Source organism: Danio aesculapii, chromosome 12 (assembly GCF_903798145.1).
Source record: "Danio aesculapii chromosome 12, fDanAes4.1, whole genome shotgun sequence".
Lineage (NCBI taxonomy): Eukaryota > Metazoa > Chordata > Actinopteri > Cypriniformes > Danionidae > Danio > Danio aesculapii.
The window spans coordinates 37200525-37216710 of NC_079446.1; the positions used below are offsets into that span (position 1 = coordinate 37200525).

Below are 16186 nucleotides of genomic sequence, written 5' to 3' on the forward strand. Positions count from 1 at the left end.
ACAATATTTAATACAGGTTTTTATTAAAGTGTTGGTCTTTTTTTCAGCTTGACAATCTTATTTCTTTGTATTGCAGAAATAAAACTGAAGTGAGATACACAAACTGAGAAATGTTTCTGCTTAGTTAAAATAGAAAAAAAGGAAATTAGGTTGGAAGATTTGCCAAAATTTTCATTTGGAGACATAATTTGAAGTTGAAAAATGACAATAAATCACAATATACTTTAAAATCACAATAATATTGTATTTCCCGGTACAGGGTTGAAGGTGGAAGGGCATCCACTGCGTAAAACATACAGTATGCTGGATAAGTTGGCGGTTCATTCTGCTGTGGAGACCCCTGATAAATAAGGGACTAAGCCAAGTGAAAATGAATGAATGAATAATATTGTATTGTAACACAAGTCTCAACATAATATCATTTTGTTTACATAATGTCTGATAAAGTATGACGCGATACTGGATTAACATCCATTTATGTTTGAAAATGTAATCCATACCTATTCCCTACCCCTAAACCCAACCATAACTGTAAATTAATCCCAAAATCAGAGGAGAATAATAGTTGGATAACAATCATGTAGAAGTCCATTAAAATGATCGGTAAACATATCCCTTAATTCTGAATAGCTGATTGGAATGTTGTTCCAGGATCAACATAGATGTTAATCCAGAAACATGTCCTACTTGGTGAATTCAGGTTGACGATGTCACTGTTTTTGTATTGAATGTGGTAATATTTATGCCCTAATGGTCACAAGTGTATATTTCTAAAAGGAAATGAGGGTAAAATACTAAAAGTTCAACCAAAACATAAGAATACACAAGGATATCAATGCAATCGATTGTCTATAAAAAAAAAAGTAATTTGCAGCATGTAATTCTAGCTGGGAGTGGCTAATTTTGTTCAATAAACAGTAAAGTTGGTTGTTTAACTTTGCACAGCTCTGATGGCCATCATCACTAGCATCTGGTCTGCTTTGTGAAGGTCCAGTGCTGGGCAAGGTTGTGGGAGAGTGTCTGCCCCATGAGGGAAAAGTGGAGGAGGAAGCAGGGCGTTGGTCTCTTCTGGATTTTACACTGGAGAACTTGTGGGTTGGAAGCAGGACTGAACACATTAACAATATCCTCTGGAAGAAAAAAAATCCATCCAGAGAATGTAAATCTCGTATGGGAGTTGCAAAAAGTGGGGTCAGAGCGGATTCAGGACTGGGAGGAAATCCTTCACACGCTCGCACTTTCTTAAGTGCTATCGCATCTGGTCCTGCTCATACAGAAAGCTTCTTTTTAATAATCACGAGACATAGACCCACCTGATCGGCCAGGTTGCTTTGCGACAGGCAGCGAGACCTCTGTGAGAGGCAGGATGTAGACGTCAGGACCGCTGTGAGATGCAGGAGATGCCGGGGTGGACATGTCCGCTGGATATTCCTCTCCCTCTGCATTCTCAAACTCCTGTGGTTACAATAAAACACACAGAGGTCAGAGGATAAGTAGCAGAACAGTTTAAGTCCAAACCCTAAGTGGGTGAAAAAAAAGTCTAGCAAACAAAAATAGTGTAACTCTATCATTATTCCTCAATGCTTTTTAAAACATTGCTCTTAAATGAATTGTTTTTAACCTAATAAATAAATTGTGAAAAATAAATTGTGCTATGCAAGAAGAAACCGAAGTAGAACCATACATTTTTTTTTACAAATATTTTCACCCTGAAAGGATTTTGAATAACGTTTTCTTTCTCACGTTTTGTTTTTCTAAGAGATTCTAATAATTATATAATGTTGCTCAGCTTATTTCAAGCTTTGTGGGAAGGATTTAAGGACCCTTTGTTTTGTGTATATGTGCGTGTGTGTACCAAGTATTCCTTACATTGTGGGGACCAAATGTGCCCACAAGTATCAATTTAATTCAATTAAATTCATCCTTATTTCTATAGCGCTTTTACAATGTAGATTATGTCCACGCAGCACACATCCCAGCAGGCACACAATGTTATAAGACTTTATTAATAAGTTAGATTTAGGTTGTGATGTTGGTTGACCAAACTTCAGCATCAAAGGACGTTATTTTGATGTCCAGTAACCATGTCAAATCATATGGATATTTGGTTGTGTTGGAAAGTGACCAAAATCCAATGTCGAGCCAACATCTTAAACCAACATATGACGTCAAATATATTGACTTTAAATACAGACATTTATTTGTCTGGTATAACAAACAAAATCCAACATCTGATAGACGTCATGGGGGTAACGTCCACACAACGTCAAGCTGTAACATCATTATACGTTGATATATTGTTGTTTTTAGGTCGTGTTGGAAAGTGAGCAACTTTGGGCATTGATGTCAGCCTAACGTTGGGTTCTGATATCAACCCTATTTTCATTTACACCCAAAATGCAATATCCCCCAGCGTTGGGGTGCAACGTCAATCTGAAATCATGTTGATTTCCTGTGCCTGCTGGCATAGATGAAGTTCTAGTAAATTGAAAGCACTTCATTTCAGTTTTCAGTTCAGTTGAAGTTTAGTTCAAACTGAGCCAGTTCAAACCGAACTGGTATAGCAATAACAGTAACTTTTTGTCTCCATGAGGAAACAGCTCATATGAATCACACAAAATGAAATATCTTGAAATATAAAAATACCCTTTACAAAAATTTATTGCAGTTTTTTAAAGGAAAACTGCAGTTTTAGTTAACTTCTGAAAAAATATACATTATTTAAGTATATTGCAGTTTTACTGCTATGCAACTGAATTACTACAATACAACCAACTGCAGTCCATCTACTGCAATTTAACTGAATTACTACTACAGTACAACTACTGCAATAGTACTGAAGTGATACTGCTACTATACTGCAGTACAACTACTGCAATTGTACTGAAGTACTAAAACTACTATAATGCAGTACTGCTACTACAATACAACTGAAGTACTACTACAGTACAACTGCCATACCACTATTGCAATACAACTGAAGTACCTCTACAATACAACTGCAGTACAACTACTACTTTTTTTGCTCAGTGGACAATGGTTTCTAAATGAGGTTTCAGTACCTTTTAATACTTATGTACCTTAGTGCAATAAACTATATACTGTAACATAATACTATATTGCCCCTCTGTTTATTTAAAGGGCACCTATGGTGAAAAATCTACTTTTAAAGCTGTTTGGACAGACAGATGTGTATGTATAGTGTGTAGACAGTCACATTGGGCTGATATAAATACACCCAGTCCTTTTTTTTTCAAATTTAACAACATAAAAACGGTGGACCAATTGGAGTGGTTTTCAGACCGATCGCAACTTGACGTAGGAACGCGGTCCCCCCTCCCACAAATATTGATTGACAGGCGGGCATTGACATGTCTGCGTAGTAAGGCATATAATCATATCAACAAGACAGAACATGCACAAAGTAACCTGGAATAAAAGGTCTGTTCAGTTTGCTAGGATCATCAATCATCATCAAATGAAGAGTGAGTTTTACAAGTTTAAAATGTTTTAAAACAGTGCACGAGTATAATGAATTACAGCGATTCACTTCAGATTTGCTTCATCAGCACAGCCACGTGTCAGAACAATTATAAAAGAAGACGCTTCAATCCCGGTTTGTGGACGTTAAATCAGGTTTATTTTGTACGTTAACCTGTAGCCTATCACATATGTCTGCAAAAAGAGTGCAAAGCTCAACGGGCGCTGTCGCTATGTGTGTGTGTGTCTCACAAATGTTACTGTACATGAGATATGATTCCTGAGGCAGCCGAGGGCAGCGATTGAGGCATGCTGCTGACAGGCACCTGGGAACGGTGGGTGGGGAGGACTAGCCTTAAAGGCCCAGTACAAAAAAACAACAACAAGGTTTTACCAGCTATAATACAGGAACTTCAGACTGCTATAATAAATAATCTGATGGGTTTTTTTGAGCTTTCTTTGAAACTTTACAGACACATTCTGCGGACACAAAAGACTCATATTAAATCTAGAAAAAGGGGTAACCTAGGTGCCCTTTAAACTTCAGTTGTACTGCAGATTTTACTGCTGTTGAACTGTGTTTACCCCTCATTATACTGCAATTTTGCATTATATTATATTATATTATATTATATTATATTATATTATATTATATTATATTATATTATATTATATTATATATGAGCTACTGCTGTTGTACTGCTCAGTTCACGGCAGTTATTTTATATTAGTCGTTTTTGCAAAAAAAAAAAACTCTTAAAATTCTAATAAAAAATTACTTGAATCCAAAAAAATACCTGAAAAAAGTACAAAATATTCTTGAAGATGTAGAAGATCAAACCCCTTGGAACACAAGTACAGTACAGTTCTTACCACACCATTGACATATTAGACTACAGCTGCACCAATTTACTGCACCTTATACTGCTGTTGAACTTTACTGTACTGTATTTGAACTGTGTTTACTTTATTGTATTGCAATTTTGCAATTGTACTTAATTTTACTGCAGTTATACTTCTATATATTGCTGTTGTACTGTAGTTATACTGCAGTTTTACTTCGTTTACTGCAGTTATTTTTTGTAAGGGACAGATTGGGGTAATAGTTTAAAATATACATACAGTATAGAAATCATTCCCATAACAATAGATGTGTGTTTGTGTGTGTGTGCTTGTGTGTTTTGTGACTTGATAACCAAAAAAATAACAAGCAGGCAGATCTTTAAATTGAAAAGAAACATCTGTGGCTGCTTTAATGAATAAGCCTTTAACCTGATTATTTAAACAGAACTAATATAAAAGACATTTAATGCTTACTGGAACAAATGGCAATTTATTAAACAGTCCATTAAAGAGCATGTCACTATAATCAGATAAATAAAGCGCCATCAGATTAATCCCAAGAGCTTTAAACTCGTATTGTACACCGTGTTCTAGTGCGCTTTTCATCTCCACATGGATATGGTGAAACTACAAAGAGAGATGAGACAGTGCTAAGAAAAGACAAGACAGACAAAAGACGAGAGTTGGCAGTGTTCAGGAATCGGAAATGCTCCTCCAGATGCAAGTGAATTTTCTGTGAACGCTAGTACGGAGTTACAGGGTCAGAGAAATGGAAAACAGTGACCCAGAGGGGTCGCGCACACTTAAAAGCACAAGCTCATGGACATTAATATACACACAAACACTCAAGTTCCCCAAGAGGCCTCGTGGTCCACATCTTCACACGACCCACACTGCTACCATATGACCCAGCTCCTGATCTGCCCAGCGCTACTGAACACTACAGTACCTTCATACAGACAGTGCTGGGATTCCCATGTGGACACGCTGCTGTTCTGACTAAAGACCTGCAATAATTTGTCGCCTGAAACCATATTGTTAAGCTTAAGTCACAGGATAAACATTCCTGCCAGCTGAGTCACACTGCATTTTTACTCACATCAGGCTAATAATCAGAAACATCTTCTCTGCACTATTAAATGCTTGGATGAAGAAGCATCTGGTTTAAGCCAATACTGTCCTTTCCAGAAATTTTACATAATGCATTTCATATTTAGAGATTATTTTGAGGGCACGCCAATACATCCACCCAAAAACCCAAATTTTTTATTAAATTTTATTTATTTATTTTAGAAACAACTCAGTAAAGACATTCACAAAAATCTCACAAAGTATGTAAGTAAATCAAAAAATTACATATTTTGTTAGACACTATATGGTAAGTTTTAAATCGTGATAGCATGGACCAATTAAAATCATTCATTAGTTACTATATAAAAAATAATGCAGAAAAAAACCATGCATATTTCCCATTTTTTCCACATGGGAATTCACACATTTACATCATTAAACTGTTTCAAAACCTAGTCTCCCATGTGCAAAGTACATGTTTTACATGGGTAACACGTTACGCTTGTGGTTTTATCATGTGACCATGCGTGTTTTTGGATTTGAAATTCATGTGTTTTTCTGCAATAGATATAATGACATTTATTTAAAGAAGAGATTCCAGATGATAAATATTCATTTGAGACCAACAAACAAAACCACTTAAAAACAAAACCAGCATTTGTGTTATTGGACTTTTAAATCAAAGTTCACATGAAGGCAACACATCAATGAACAATCCATAATTCCTACATATAATGCACTATATAAGAAAGATTCGGGTTTCTCAGTTTGGGATCACTTGACATACATACATAATTAACCCTTGTGCATTGTTCAAATTTATTACCCTTTTGTTATGTTTGGGATGAAATCATCCACTGAATTAAACTGATGTAAAAATGCATCAGATAGATATTTTTTTCAAATTGTTTTTGCATAAATCTGATAATTAACCTCCGTCCTGATCAAAACTACTGAATGTTTTAAAAAAATAGAGGATTTTAACTCTTTAATTGTCATGTTCATAAATGATATCACTGATTTGGTGAAAAAACACACAAAATGATGTATTTTCATTATAAAAAGTAATCGTGGGCTGGATTTTTTAACCTTTTATCACAGTCTTGGATGTGAACGATTAATAACAACATTGGCTTTGATGCATTTTTAGATTTTCATTTTTTCTCCCTAATTTACTGTTGGTGGCTGTTTTTGCTCCACTGACCTCCATTATAATCACATATGATGGTGCATACATACACAGTCTTTGTTTTTATTTACTCCATGTAGTTCTTAGAGCTGAGATGCATATTTTGATTTTCTCATACACATCAAGGTACAGATAAGTGCGTAAAGGTCACTCTCACAATCTCACACACTCACAGAAACATACACACACACTTTAATTTGCTGTTATACTCCATACAAATTCAAGAAACTAAGCTTTTTTTGCACAGGCCTATCTAAAGGGTTAATGATGCCAACTGATGATCAACAGTAAAAATGACAAATTTGACCTCTTCTCAACAGGGAAAACCACCAACAATCAAAAATGCATGATTATATGATGTCAAGGTTTTGCAATCAAAAAAAATGTGGTTACAATGGTAGTCAATGGGGCAAAAACAGCCACCAACAGTAAATTAGAGGAAAAAAATGAAAATCCAGGCATCAAAGTCAATGCTGTTTCACATGTTCAAGAATTTGATAAAAGGTCAAACAAAATCCAGTCCACAATTACTTTTTATATTGAAAAGACGTCATTTTGTGTGTGTTTTTTTTTCACCAAATCAGTGACATCATTTAGAAATCTAGCAATTAAAGAGTTAAAATCCTGTCATTTTCTAAGCAATTTAGTAGTTTTGATCAGGAATAAGGTTGATTAACAGATTTATGCAAAACAAATTTGAAAAAATCTTTATCTGATGCATTTTTTGGCAGTTTAATTCAGTGGATGTTTTCAACAAAAGGGTAGTAAATTTGCCCAGAGTGTACTGTTGATTTTTTTTTTTTTTAATTCAAAGCATTTTTTCAAAATATGTGTCAAAATAAGACTTGTCACCAAAAATCATTCTGCTAACTGAAACAGAAAAATTAATGGCCAAGTTAAGGCTTAAAATAGCTCCAGAGTGGATGAAAACATGCCCAACAGTACATATGGGTTAAGAAAAGTCAAGTTTTTTAAAATAAATAAAAACAATGTGCAATTTGGATTACATTATATGCACATCAGCATCAATAAACAATGCATTATTCATATAATGCATAATACCTAAAATGCTTTCATGTTTCTAAGTTTTGGATTGATTCAACCAATACACACTATTTCAAAAAGAATAGCTTACAGTTTTATTTTTCATAATTAAACTTCAAATTTAATTCACATGCAAACATTTTATTAAAATTTTGCATATACTATACTGTTATCAGTAACACTTTATTTTGATGGTCCATTTGAGTATTAGTAGGCTGTCTGCTTAATATCGGTTGATACTGCAGCTAAACAGATATTTAACTGACTTTAAGAAACTTTGCAAGTACATGTCAACTTACACTAACCCTAAACCTTACCCCAATCCTAACCCCAACCTAACAGTCTACTTATAATCTAATGAGAATAAGTTGGCATGTAGATGCAATGTAACTTAAATTCAACAAACGGACCATCAAAATAAAGTGACCCTATTATCTTCAAATCAGCTTTCCCATTTTGTAAGTGCAAAGACTTCATCAATATCTGATCTTACCTGCTCTTAATGCATTAGATCTAACAGGTTGCGCAGAATCTTTAACTCTTGCCTTTCGCCCATGAACCTGCACCATTGGGCTCTTCATAGAGCACCTGTGAGGAGCCCTCATGATCCAAGACGGATCCCGCACCAGACACAAAACCATCAGGAACTGGCCCATGGCACTTCGCAACCGCTCTCCAAAATACATCATCATATCTCTCCAGAAAACGTACAAATAAAAAAGCAAATAGATCCTACACTTGAGAAAGAGAGAGAAAGCAGGGAGGGGCAGTTCCTGTGTTCTTCCCATGAGAGTGTGGACGACCAGTGATTAAGAATAGTGGAGACGCTTCCACAAAAATGTGAGGCTGAAAAAAGAAAGAAAATCTAACAGGGAAAGGCTTTCACATTCTGTGCTTATGACATCACTCTTTTTTTCTTCATCCTTCCTTCCTCGCGCTCATTCTTTCTCACATGTGCATGACAGGCCTTTTCCTCAGCCATCGGCACAAGTGAGTGTGATCACATGTACGGCTGCACGCATGTACAAATACACAGTAAAGGGATATTGTGATGTGTGAGCTTGTTTATTATGATGAACACACATGCATGACAAAGATGTTTTGAAGAATGTTGGCAACTGACTTTCTTAGTACACTGTAAATAAAATCCTTTATGTTGTCCCAACACAAATCAATTAAGTTAACAAATTTAAGTGGATTGAACATAAAACAATCAAGTTGTCCTTAAAAAGCCTTAAGCATTGTGTTGTTTCAACTCATTTTAAATAAGTAGTTTAAATAAATTCTATTTTAGTCATATTTTAGTCTTCTGAATCATTTTAGTTTTAGTCAACTAAATTTCATAAGATTTTAGTCAACTAAATCTACTCTAGATATACATGTAGTTGACTAAAATATATTTGCTTTAAGTGTAATTTAATTAAAATATTGAATACATTTATTTAAACAAAATATTCAAACTTAAAATTAAATAAAACTGTCTAATTAAAATATTGAATATAGCTTTTCTATTGAAGACCATAAACTAGATATGAATTGTTGATTTATATCATAAGTAATATGTAAAATTAAGCATCTGCAAGAACATTAAGTATTAGATTAAGTTAAAATTAAAGATTAATTCTGATTAGATATTTACCAAAATACATCCCCCAATCACATTCTCATCTCCTATTTATTAGCCAATGAAAATATATGTTTTTATACCAGTTTTCGTTTACTTAATCACTTAATTTTTATTTAGTTTTCATCTAGTTTTCGTCGATAGAAACTTGTTCGTCGAGATAATTATAATGAAAATTGTTCGTCAATGAAATTAACACTTGTGGATTGAACATAAAACAATCAAGTTATCCTAAAAAAGCCTTAAGAAATGTGTTGTTTCAACAAATTAAATTTAACACAAATCAGATAAGTTAGCTAAACAAATTCAACATAAAACAATTAAGTTGTCCCAAACAAATCACCAGAATTGTGGAGTTTTAACTAATTTTAAATGAGTAGTTTGAACAAGTAGGAAAATAACTTTTAGAGTGTAGTCTTTTACTGCTATGGAGGTCAAATATTATTATCGACAAGAAATTTGTGCACTTTGTTCTCAGTAATTTAACACTTTTATTCTGTAAAGATGCATTAAATTGATCATAATTTACTGCAAAGACATTTATAAATTGTATAGATGATTTGTATTTTAAATAAATGTTGCTCTATTTATGTTTATCAGATAAAATCCTGAAATTTGCAGTATCTTCCATGAAATTATTAAGTGCATTATCCCTGCAACATCTTTAATAATATTAAGGATAATTAAGAATAAATGTACTAAGCTGACATTTATTCATTCCTTCGTTTCCTTTTCAGCTTAGTCCGTTTATTAATCAGGGGTCGCCACATTGGAAGAAACCGCCAACTTATCCAGCATATGTTTTACGCAACGGATGCCCTTCCAGCTGCAACCCCTCACTAGGAACCACCCATACACTCTCATTCACACACATACACTATGGCCAGTTTTAGCTTACCCAATTCACCTATACTGCATGTCTTTGGACTTGTGGGGGAAACCGGAGCACCCGGAGGAAACCCACGCTAACACAAGGAGAACATGCAAACTCCACACAGAAACGCCAACTGACCCTGGGGCTCTAACCAGCTGGGGCTCTAACCCAGCTGGTAATCAAGTCAATTAAAATTGCAGTAACACTTCACAATAAAGTCGTGGTCACACCAGAGTTTGAGCTAGCGCAATTCTGTTGTATATCAGCGTGAAATGGGACAGGATAAAACAAGATGATCATTGATAAGCGAGCGACTGCTCCACATTTTAAATTTCTATACAGAGAGGTCATGTTTTGATCTTCTATTGGTCTCACGTAAACATGTGATGTGATTTCTCAGGTCTCCAAGTACCTTCAGTTCACCAAGCATGAAATTTTAAATGCAGCGACATGAAAAACTTGTTGCATGAACCTGCGTTTCCATTCTGTTGCATTCACATGAGTATGAACGGTGCGTTTATTACAGAATTTTCTTTTTTGTTGATGTTAGTTACGAAATACATGCAGTTGCTAATTATTAGTGTTAACTCACAGCACATTAAATAATATTAAATAACACAACCTTAGATTTGAATAATGCATTAGTAAATGTTTAACTATGTTTAATAAATGCTAAACATGTTTTTGTCAACCTAGGTTCATTCTGAAAACGTACCCCTATATACATTTCGAGAAATCGCCAAATACCTCCCAGGAGCTACGCTTTTTTGCAGTTTTTGTTTTCGCGTATCCACCAGAGGCCGCTGTGTACGCTTTTTCATATCTCAAATTTCTCTTGCGAGTGCCATTCGCGGCTGCTGTTCACCCGTAAATCCACCAGAGGTCGCTGTCGACTGACTCACTGACTGACTGACCGATCCCCACATACCCTCTAAACTCAACCGATAGTGTTTTCAAAAGCACCGATTGACCAGCGCCCACCTACTTCCCTAAACCCAAGCGACTGTGTTTTGAAAAGCAATCAAGAAAAAGAAAAGCCCCCTGATTTCTACCACGTTTTCAGATTTTACCACATTCTCACAGTTATTTACTCGTTTATTTTATTTTTTGGCTTCTGTTTTTGTCTTACCCGCTTTCTGGAACCGTTCTTCAATGAATTCGAACCCAGTTATCGCAATCAACTCTTCTCTGTGTCTCAAGTCTGCCGATGTACACTACAAGCCACTGGACAAACTGGTAACAGCAGGAAAGCTGTCCCTACGTAGGTAAGCGGTCAGCTGCTAGCGCGAAAAAAATAGTGTCATACCGCCTCGTAGTGTTTGTTTTAAAAATGAAATACAGCCATACGTACCTCTGTCTACATAATTCGCGATGTCCAGAAATGCATAAAGGGCTATGTTTTCACAATGAGCCTATATGTTGGTTTTTGTTCATGTTAGTAAACACATTAACAAATGGAACCTTATTGTAAAGTATGACCAACATTTGAAGTGTGTCCTAAAAATCTATTTAAAGAAATGTCAAAATATAATCCTCAAATATTAGATTTATACCTGATAAAATAATGAGCAACTCCAAATTAGTCAGACACATAAAACACACTTTCTGCACTTTACGTAAGCCCCACATTATGCACTCACCTCAAAATAACACACAAACAATTTTTCACAGTGCTTGGGGATTGTATAAGTGAGTGTCTGAAGCCTCGAGAATGCTAAAGGGGAACAAATCAATTACCCTCGGGCTTGTCAGTCTCCCAACTTATGTACAAAAACAAAAAAAAGTGTTAAATAGAGACAGAAAATGCACTGGATGATAGACGCGCAGAGCAGCTTCAGCAGTTGATGTTAAAGCGCTGAGCTGTGGTTCCACCGAGGGATCGTAATTACAAATATTTGGCCTTTACTGGAGACCAGGTGCTCAGAAGCATGAAAGCGCTTTCCTTCTCTCTCACACGGGTTTCATTTCTCCAGTGCCTTGACCCACTTTAAAGGTGCTGCTGAAAAATGCACAGTGAGATCTATGGCCATATGCTGTTTGAAGGCTTCTGCTCACTACAAAAACACGTCTATTGGGAAGCCATTGTGTCCCTGCGCTTGCTCTGCCTCGGTTCCTTTAACCTTATGAGACAGGACTAAGTGGTTTGCACTGCAGAAATTGCTTTTCTGCAAAACTCTTGGACTCTGTAACCTCGAAAGGCCGTGAGGACATGCAGCTGAACAGAATGCATGTGTTGTGCTAATCTTCAAGCAGTTGATCAAAGCATTCCTGAGGATCTGAAACAGACTCAGAAGTGACTCATGAACGCTGCTTTTTCAAACTTACTGACTTCATTCATAACTGCAGGACGGCAACAGGCCAAGAGGTTGCAATGGAGAGATGCTTTGTGTTAATATTTTGCAGAAAAGACTGGCAAGTTTGATTAAAATCTCTCCCTATTAAAAAGCTTTCAATGACAAATAGTGAGATTTATATGTGTAAACAATGTGATTGGTCAGTCATGGAATTCTACTTTTTAATTTATTCGTTCATTAATTTTCCTTCAGCTTAGTCCCTTATTTATCAGGGGTTGCCACAGCAAAATGAACAGCCAATATTTAAAATATTTACAAAATTCCAGCATATTTACAGAGCGGATGCGCTTCCAGACACAAGCCAGTACTGGGAAACACCTATACACCCTCATTCAAACACACTCTATGGACAATTTGGTTTATTCAATTCACCTATAGCGCATGTCTTTTGACTGTGGGATAAAGCAGAGCACCCAGAGGAAAACCAAACCAACATGGGGAGAATTTGAAATCTATACACAGAAATGCCAACTGACCCAGGCGGGACTCGAACCAGCAACCTTCTTGCTGTGAGGCCACAGTGCTAACCACTGAGCCTCTGTGCCACCCCCTTTTTTATTTAAATAACTGCTGAATGATTTGTAAGGTTTAATGGCATTTAAATCTCATTTCTTGTTTAATCTTATTTCACTCTGTGCAAATCAATATTTCATGCCTATTTATTAGTGTTTCTTAAGTATCACAAATCTTTGCCTCCAGGTCTTGTCACATTAATGTGAATTCTGCTTTCATTAACAGCAATATGAAGATATTAGTGCATTATATAAAATACAAAAAATGTCACAGGTTACACAATCACAAAAATATGTAAAAATAAATAATACTTTATCGCACCACTGTTGTTTCTAGTTATATTTCTTCATAATAATAATAATCTTAGAGTATAGTACACCTGATTGTAAATAAAACTAATTTTATCATTGTTCACACCTTAACATAATCTATTTGTAAAATGTATAATTGTGTGTGTTTTAAATCATAATAGCAACTTAACTTTACTATTAAGTAAATTCCTCACAAGTGAGTTTTCTACACTTACTTATAATAAAAGATGACGATAAATTGGTGACAATAGATTTGTACAGAAATCCCACCAATAAAAACTTAATTTTACATGGTCAAAGTAAATTTCATCCCACTAATTTAAAGAAATGTTAGCCTATTAGTCAGTTTAAGAGAATCCATAGGATTTGTACTTCTACTGAAACATACAATAAACAATGTACAGTACACTCCCAGAAAAAGGTACACGGTGGTACAAATAATGCTCCTTAAGGAACAGTTTTGTACCTTTGTAAAAGTTGTACCTTATATGGTACAGAAAATATCTCTTATGATACTGTTCTGTACCTTTTATGGTACAACTGAAATGAAGGTACACAATTGTTCTCATAAAAAGGTACATAAGTGTTGAAAAACTCAATAAATATTACTGGAAAGGCAAAGTGATTTTATGAATAATTTATATATTAAAACATGAATCATCATTTAAAAGCAAATGTTTAAAGAAACTCAAAAACATTAGTTATTAAGTTCTATAAGACAAAACAACTGGTAAACAAAACTATAGGTGAACCAAATATTAAAGTCACATTGTTTTAATAAACATTTGGTATCCGTTTCTGATAAACACATTTTCATTAATGATATCTGCACCTTCTGGCGTTTGCTTTCTACTACGCACGTGAGCTGGCAAAAGTTCCACATATGCAAAGTGTTGATGCAGACATTTTAGTTTTGTAAAGCTAATCAAACATTGTGCATATCTCACTACAATACTTTTGCATATTTCTATTTCTATTTTAAAATTAAATGAACTTTTAAGTGATTACAAAGGCATTGTGTGAAAATTGGAGAAAAAAAGGTTTTATTTTGTACATGGGAGAATGTGTTTCTGTGACATTTTTGTGAAAAGTGTTGTGTAATGTTTAGCAAAAAAGAGATCTTTTGATTTATGTTAAAGTGTTTGTTATTCTTTATTGTAAATGGAAAAGGTGCATTTACACAAAAAGAAACTTTTTAAAAATGTATTTGACGTTTTATATTTACTGAAAATAAATTGACATATTTGATTTAGCAAAATAGTTCTTGAAGGAACACATTTGACACTACAAAGTGTCACTGTAGTGGTACCTTCATGGATCAGATTTGCACCTTTGATGAATGTACAAAATTGTATCTGCTGGTTTTAAAACCCAAAGGTACATTTTGGTTTCCCGTGGTACAAATCACATCTATAAAGGTACAAACTGCAATGGTACAAATTTGTTTCTTTGTCTTAAGGTACAATTCTGTGCCATAAAAAGGAACTGCCCCAGTGACAAGGGTTTGTACCCTCTTTGGTACAACATTGTACCATTTATTATGAGAGTGTAAGGAACTATGTCAGCAGTTTAATGAGAGAGCGTATGCCAAAACATGGATTAAAGAAGCTGCAGATTGTTTTAAAAACATTGATCAGAAAGAATCCTTGGTTCGAAAATTACCTAAACCAGTAAATACAAGGATCTCCTGTATTACCAAATATTAAATAGTATTTGGTGTAATGATGTTTGAAGTAATGATGTTGCATTTATACTACGAAAACATTGAAATATTTTAAACTCAGATGCTGTTATGAGACATAGTTGTAAAGATCCCCCACAAATTGTTTTCAAATAAGCCTCGAACTTGCACGAGTTCCTGATGGAAATTATAGATGTGGCCAATGCGCGCAGTGTAACTTCACAAAAATGTCAGTTCTTTAGTCATCCGCATTCAGGTAAGCAGTTTAAGATCAAAGGCATTAATTCTTGCAATAAAAAATGTGATCTATATGATCAAATGTCCTTGCGGTTTAGCTTACATTGGTGAAACAAAGCAATGTTTAAAAACGTGTATTGCTGAACATAGAAGTACGGTAATATAGGATTAAATGACCAACGAAATGCTGTTCACTTTACTGAATTAAAACATTAACTGGCCCATAACTTGACATTATGCTATCTAGGCATTGAACAAGTTAAAATAACGAGAAGGGGTGGTGACAGAGATAGGCTTTTACTACAGAGGGAAGCTTTTTATATTTACACATTGAATACTTTGTCTTCTAGGGGTTTGAATTTGAATTTTGACTTGCATGTGTTTATGTATGTGTGTGTGTGTGTGTGTGTGTATGTGTGTGTGTCTGTGTGTGTGTGTGTGCGTGTGTGTTTATATATATATCACATAAACATATTTCAAATAAGAAATAATGAAATCTATATGATGGGCCTGAGACCTACATTGTGTTGATTTTTGTGGGGGTTTTTTGGGGAGTTTTGTCAGTGATTGGACCATATAAATCATGTCAGTCTGTTTAATAATTTAAGAGAAATTGTTTTCAAAGCAGGCTGAAGTGAAAGAGGGTCTCACCTTAAAGCCAATGTTGCCTCTTTTACAGCACAGGCAAGCCAGCATGAGGAAGATGAAGGTAAAGAGTCCAGAGAAAGACACAGCCACCACAGCAAGAGAGGATGACCAGGACAGATCACTCAGAGGAGCGCCATCTGCAGGACAGAGATAGCATAACACACATAAAGTATCTAAACATCATAAAACACCATCCAGCAACAGGTCTGACATATAGCAACAGGCTTTTCTTCTATTTGTGTTCATAGAAAACCAATACTACAGCGCTCTTGGACATCTGCCAATGACACTATTAAAATATGTTTACAGTGTTTTTT

General features: G+C 35.1%; 1 protein-coding gene across 2 annotated transcripts in view; it reads right to left on the reverse strand.

The window, feature by feature from the left end:
• The window catches only part of aatkb (apoptosis-associated tyrosine kinase b), a 91537-nt gene that overhangs the window by 25781 nt on the left and 49570 nt on the right, over positions 1-16186 (reverse strand). Inside the window, exons 2-3 of one of the 2 annotated variants that reach the window (XM_056468908.1) lie at positions 15873-16006; positions 1314-1455 (exon numbers count right to left, since the gene is read on the reverse strand). In XM_056468908.1, the coding sequence (XP_056324883.1) occupies positions 1314-1455; positions 15873-16006 (276 nt within the window). Of the gene's footprint in view, positions 1-1313; positions 1456-8120; positions 8434-15872; positions 16007-16186 lie in introns of those variants that run through there. The other variant, XM_056468910.1, reaches the window with a different exon arrangement.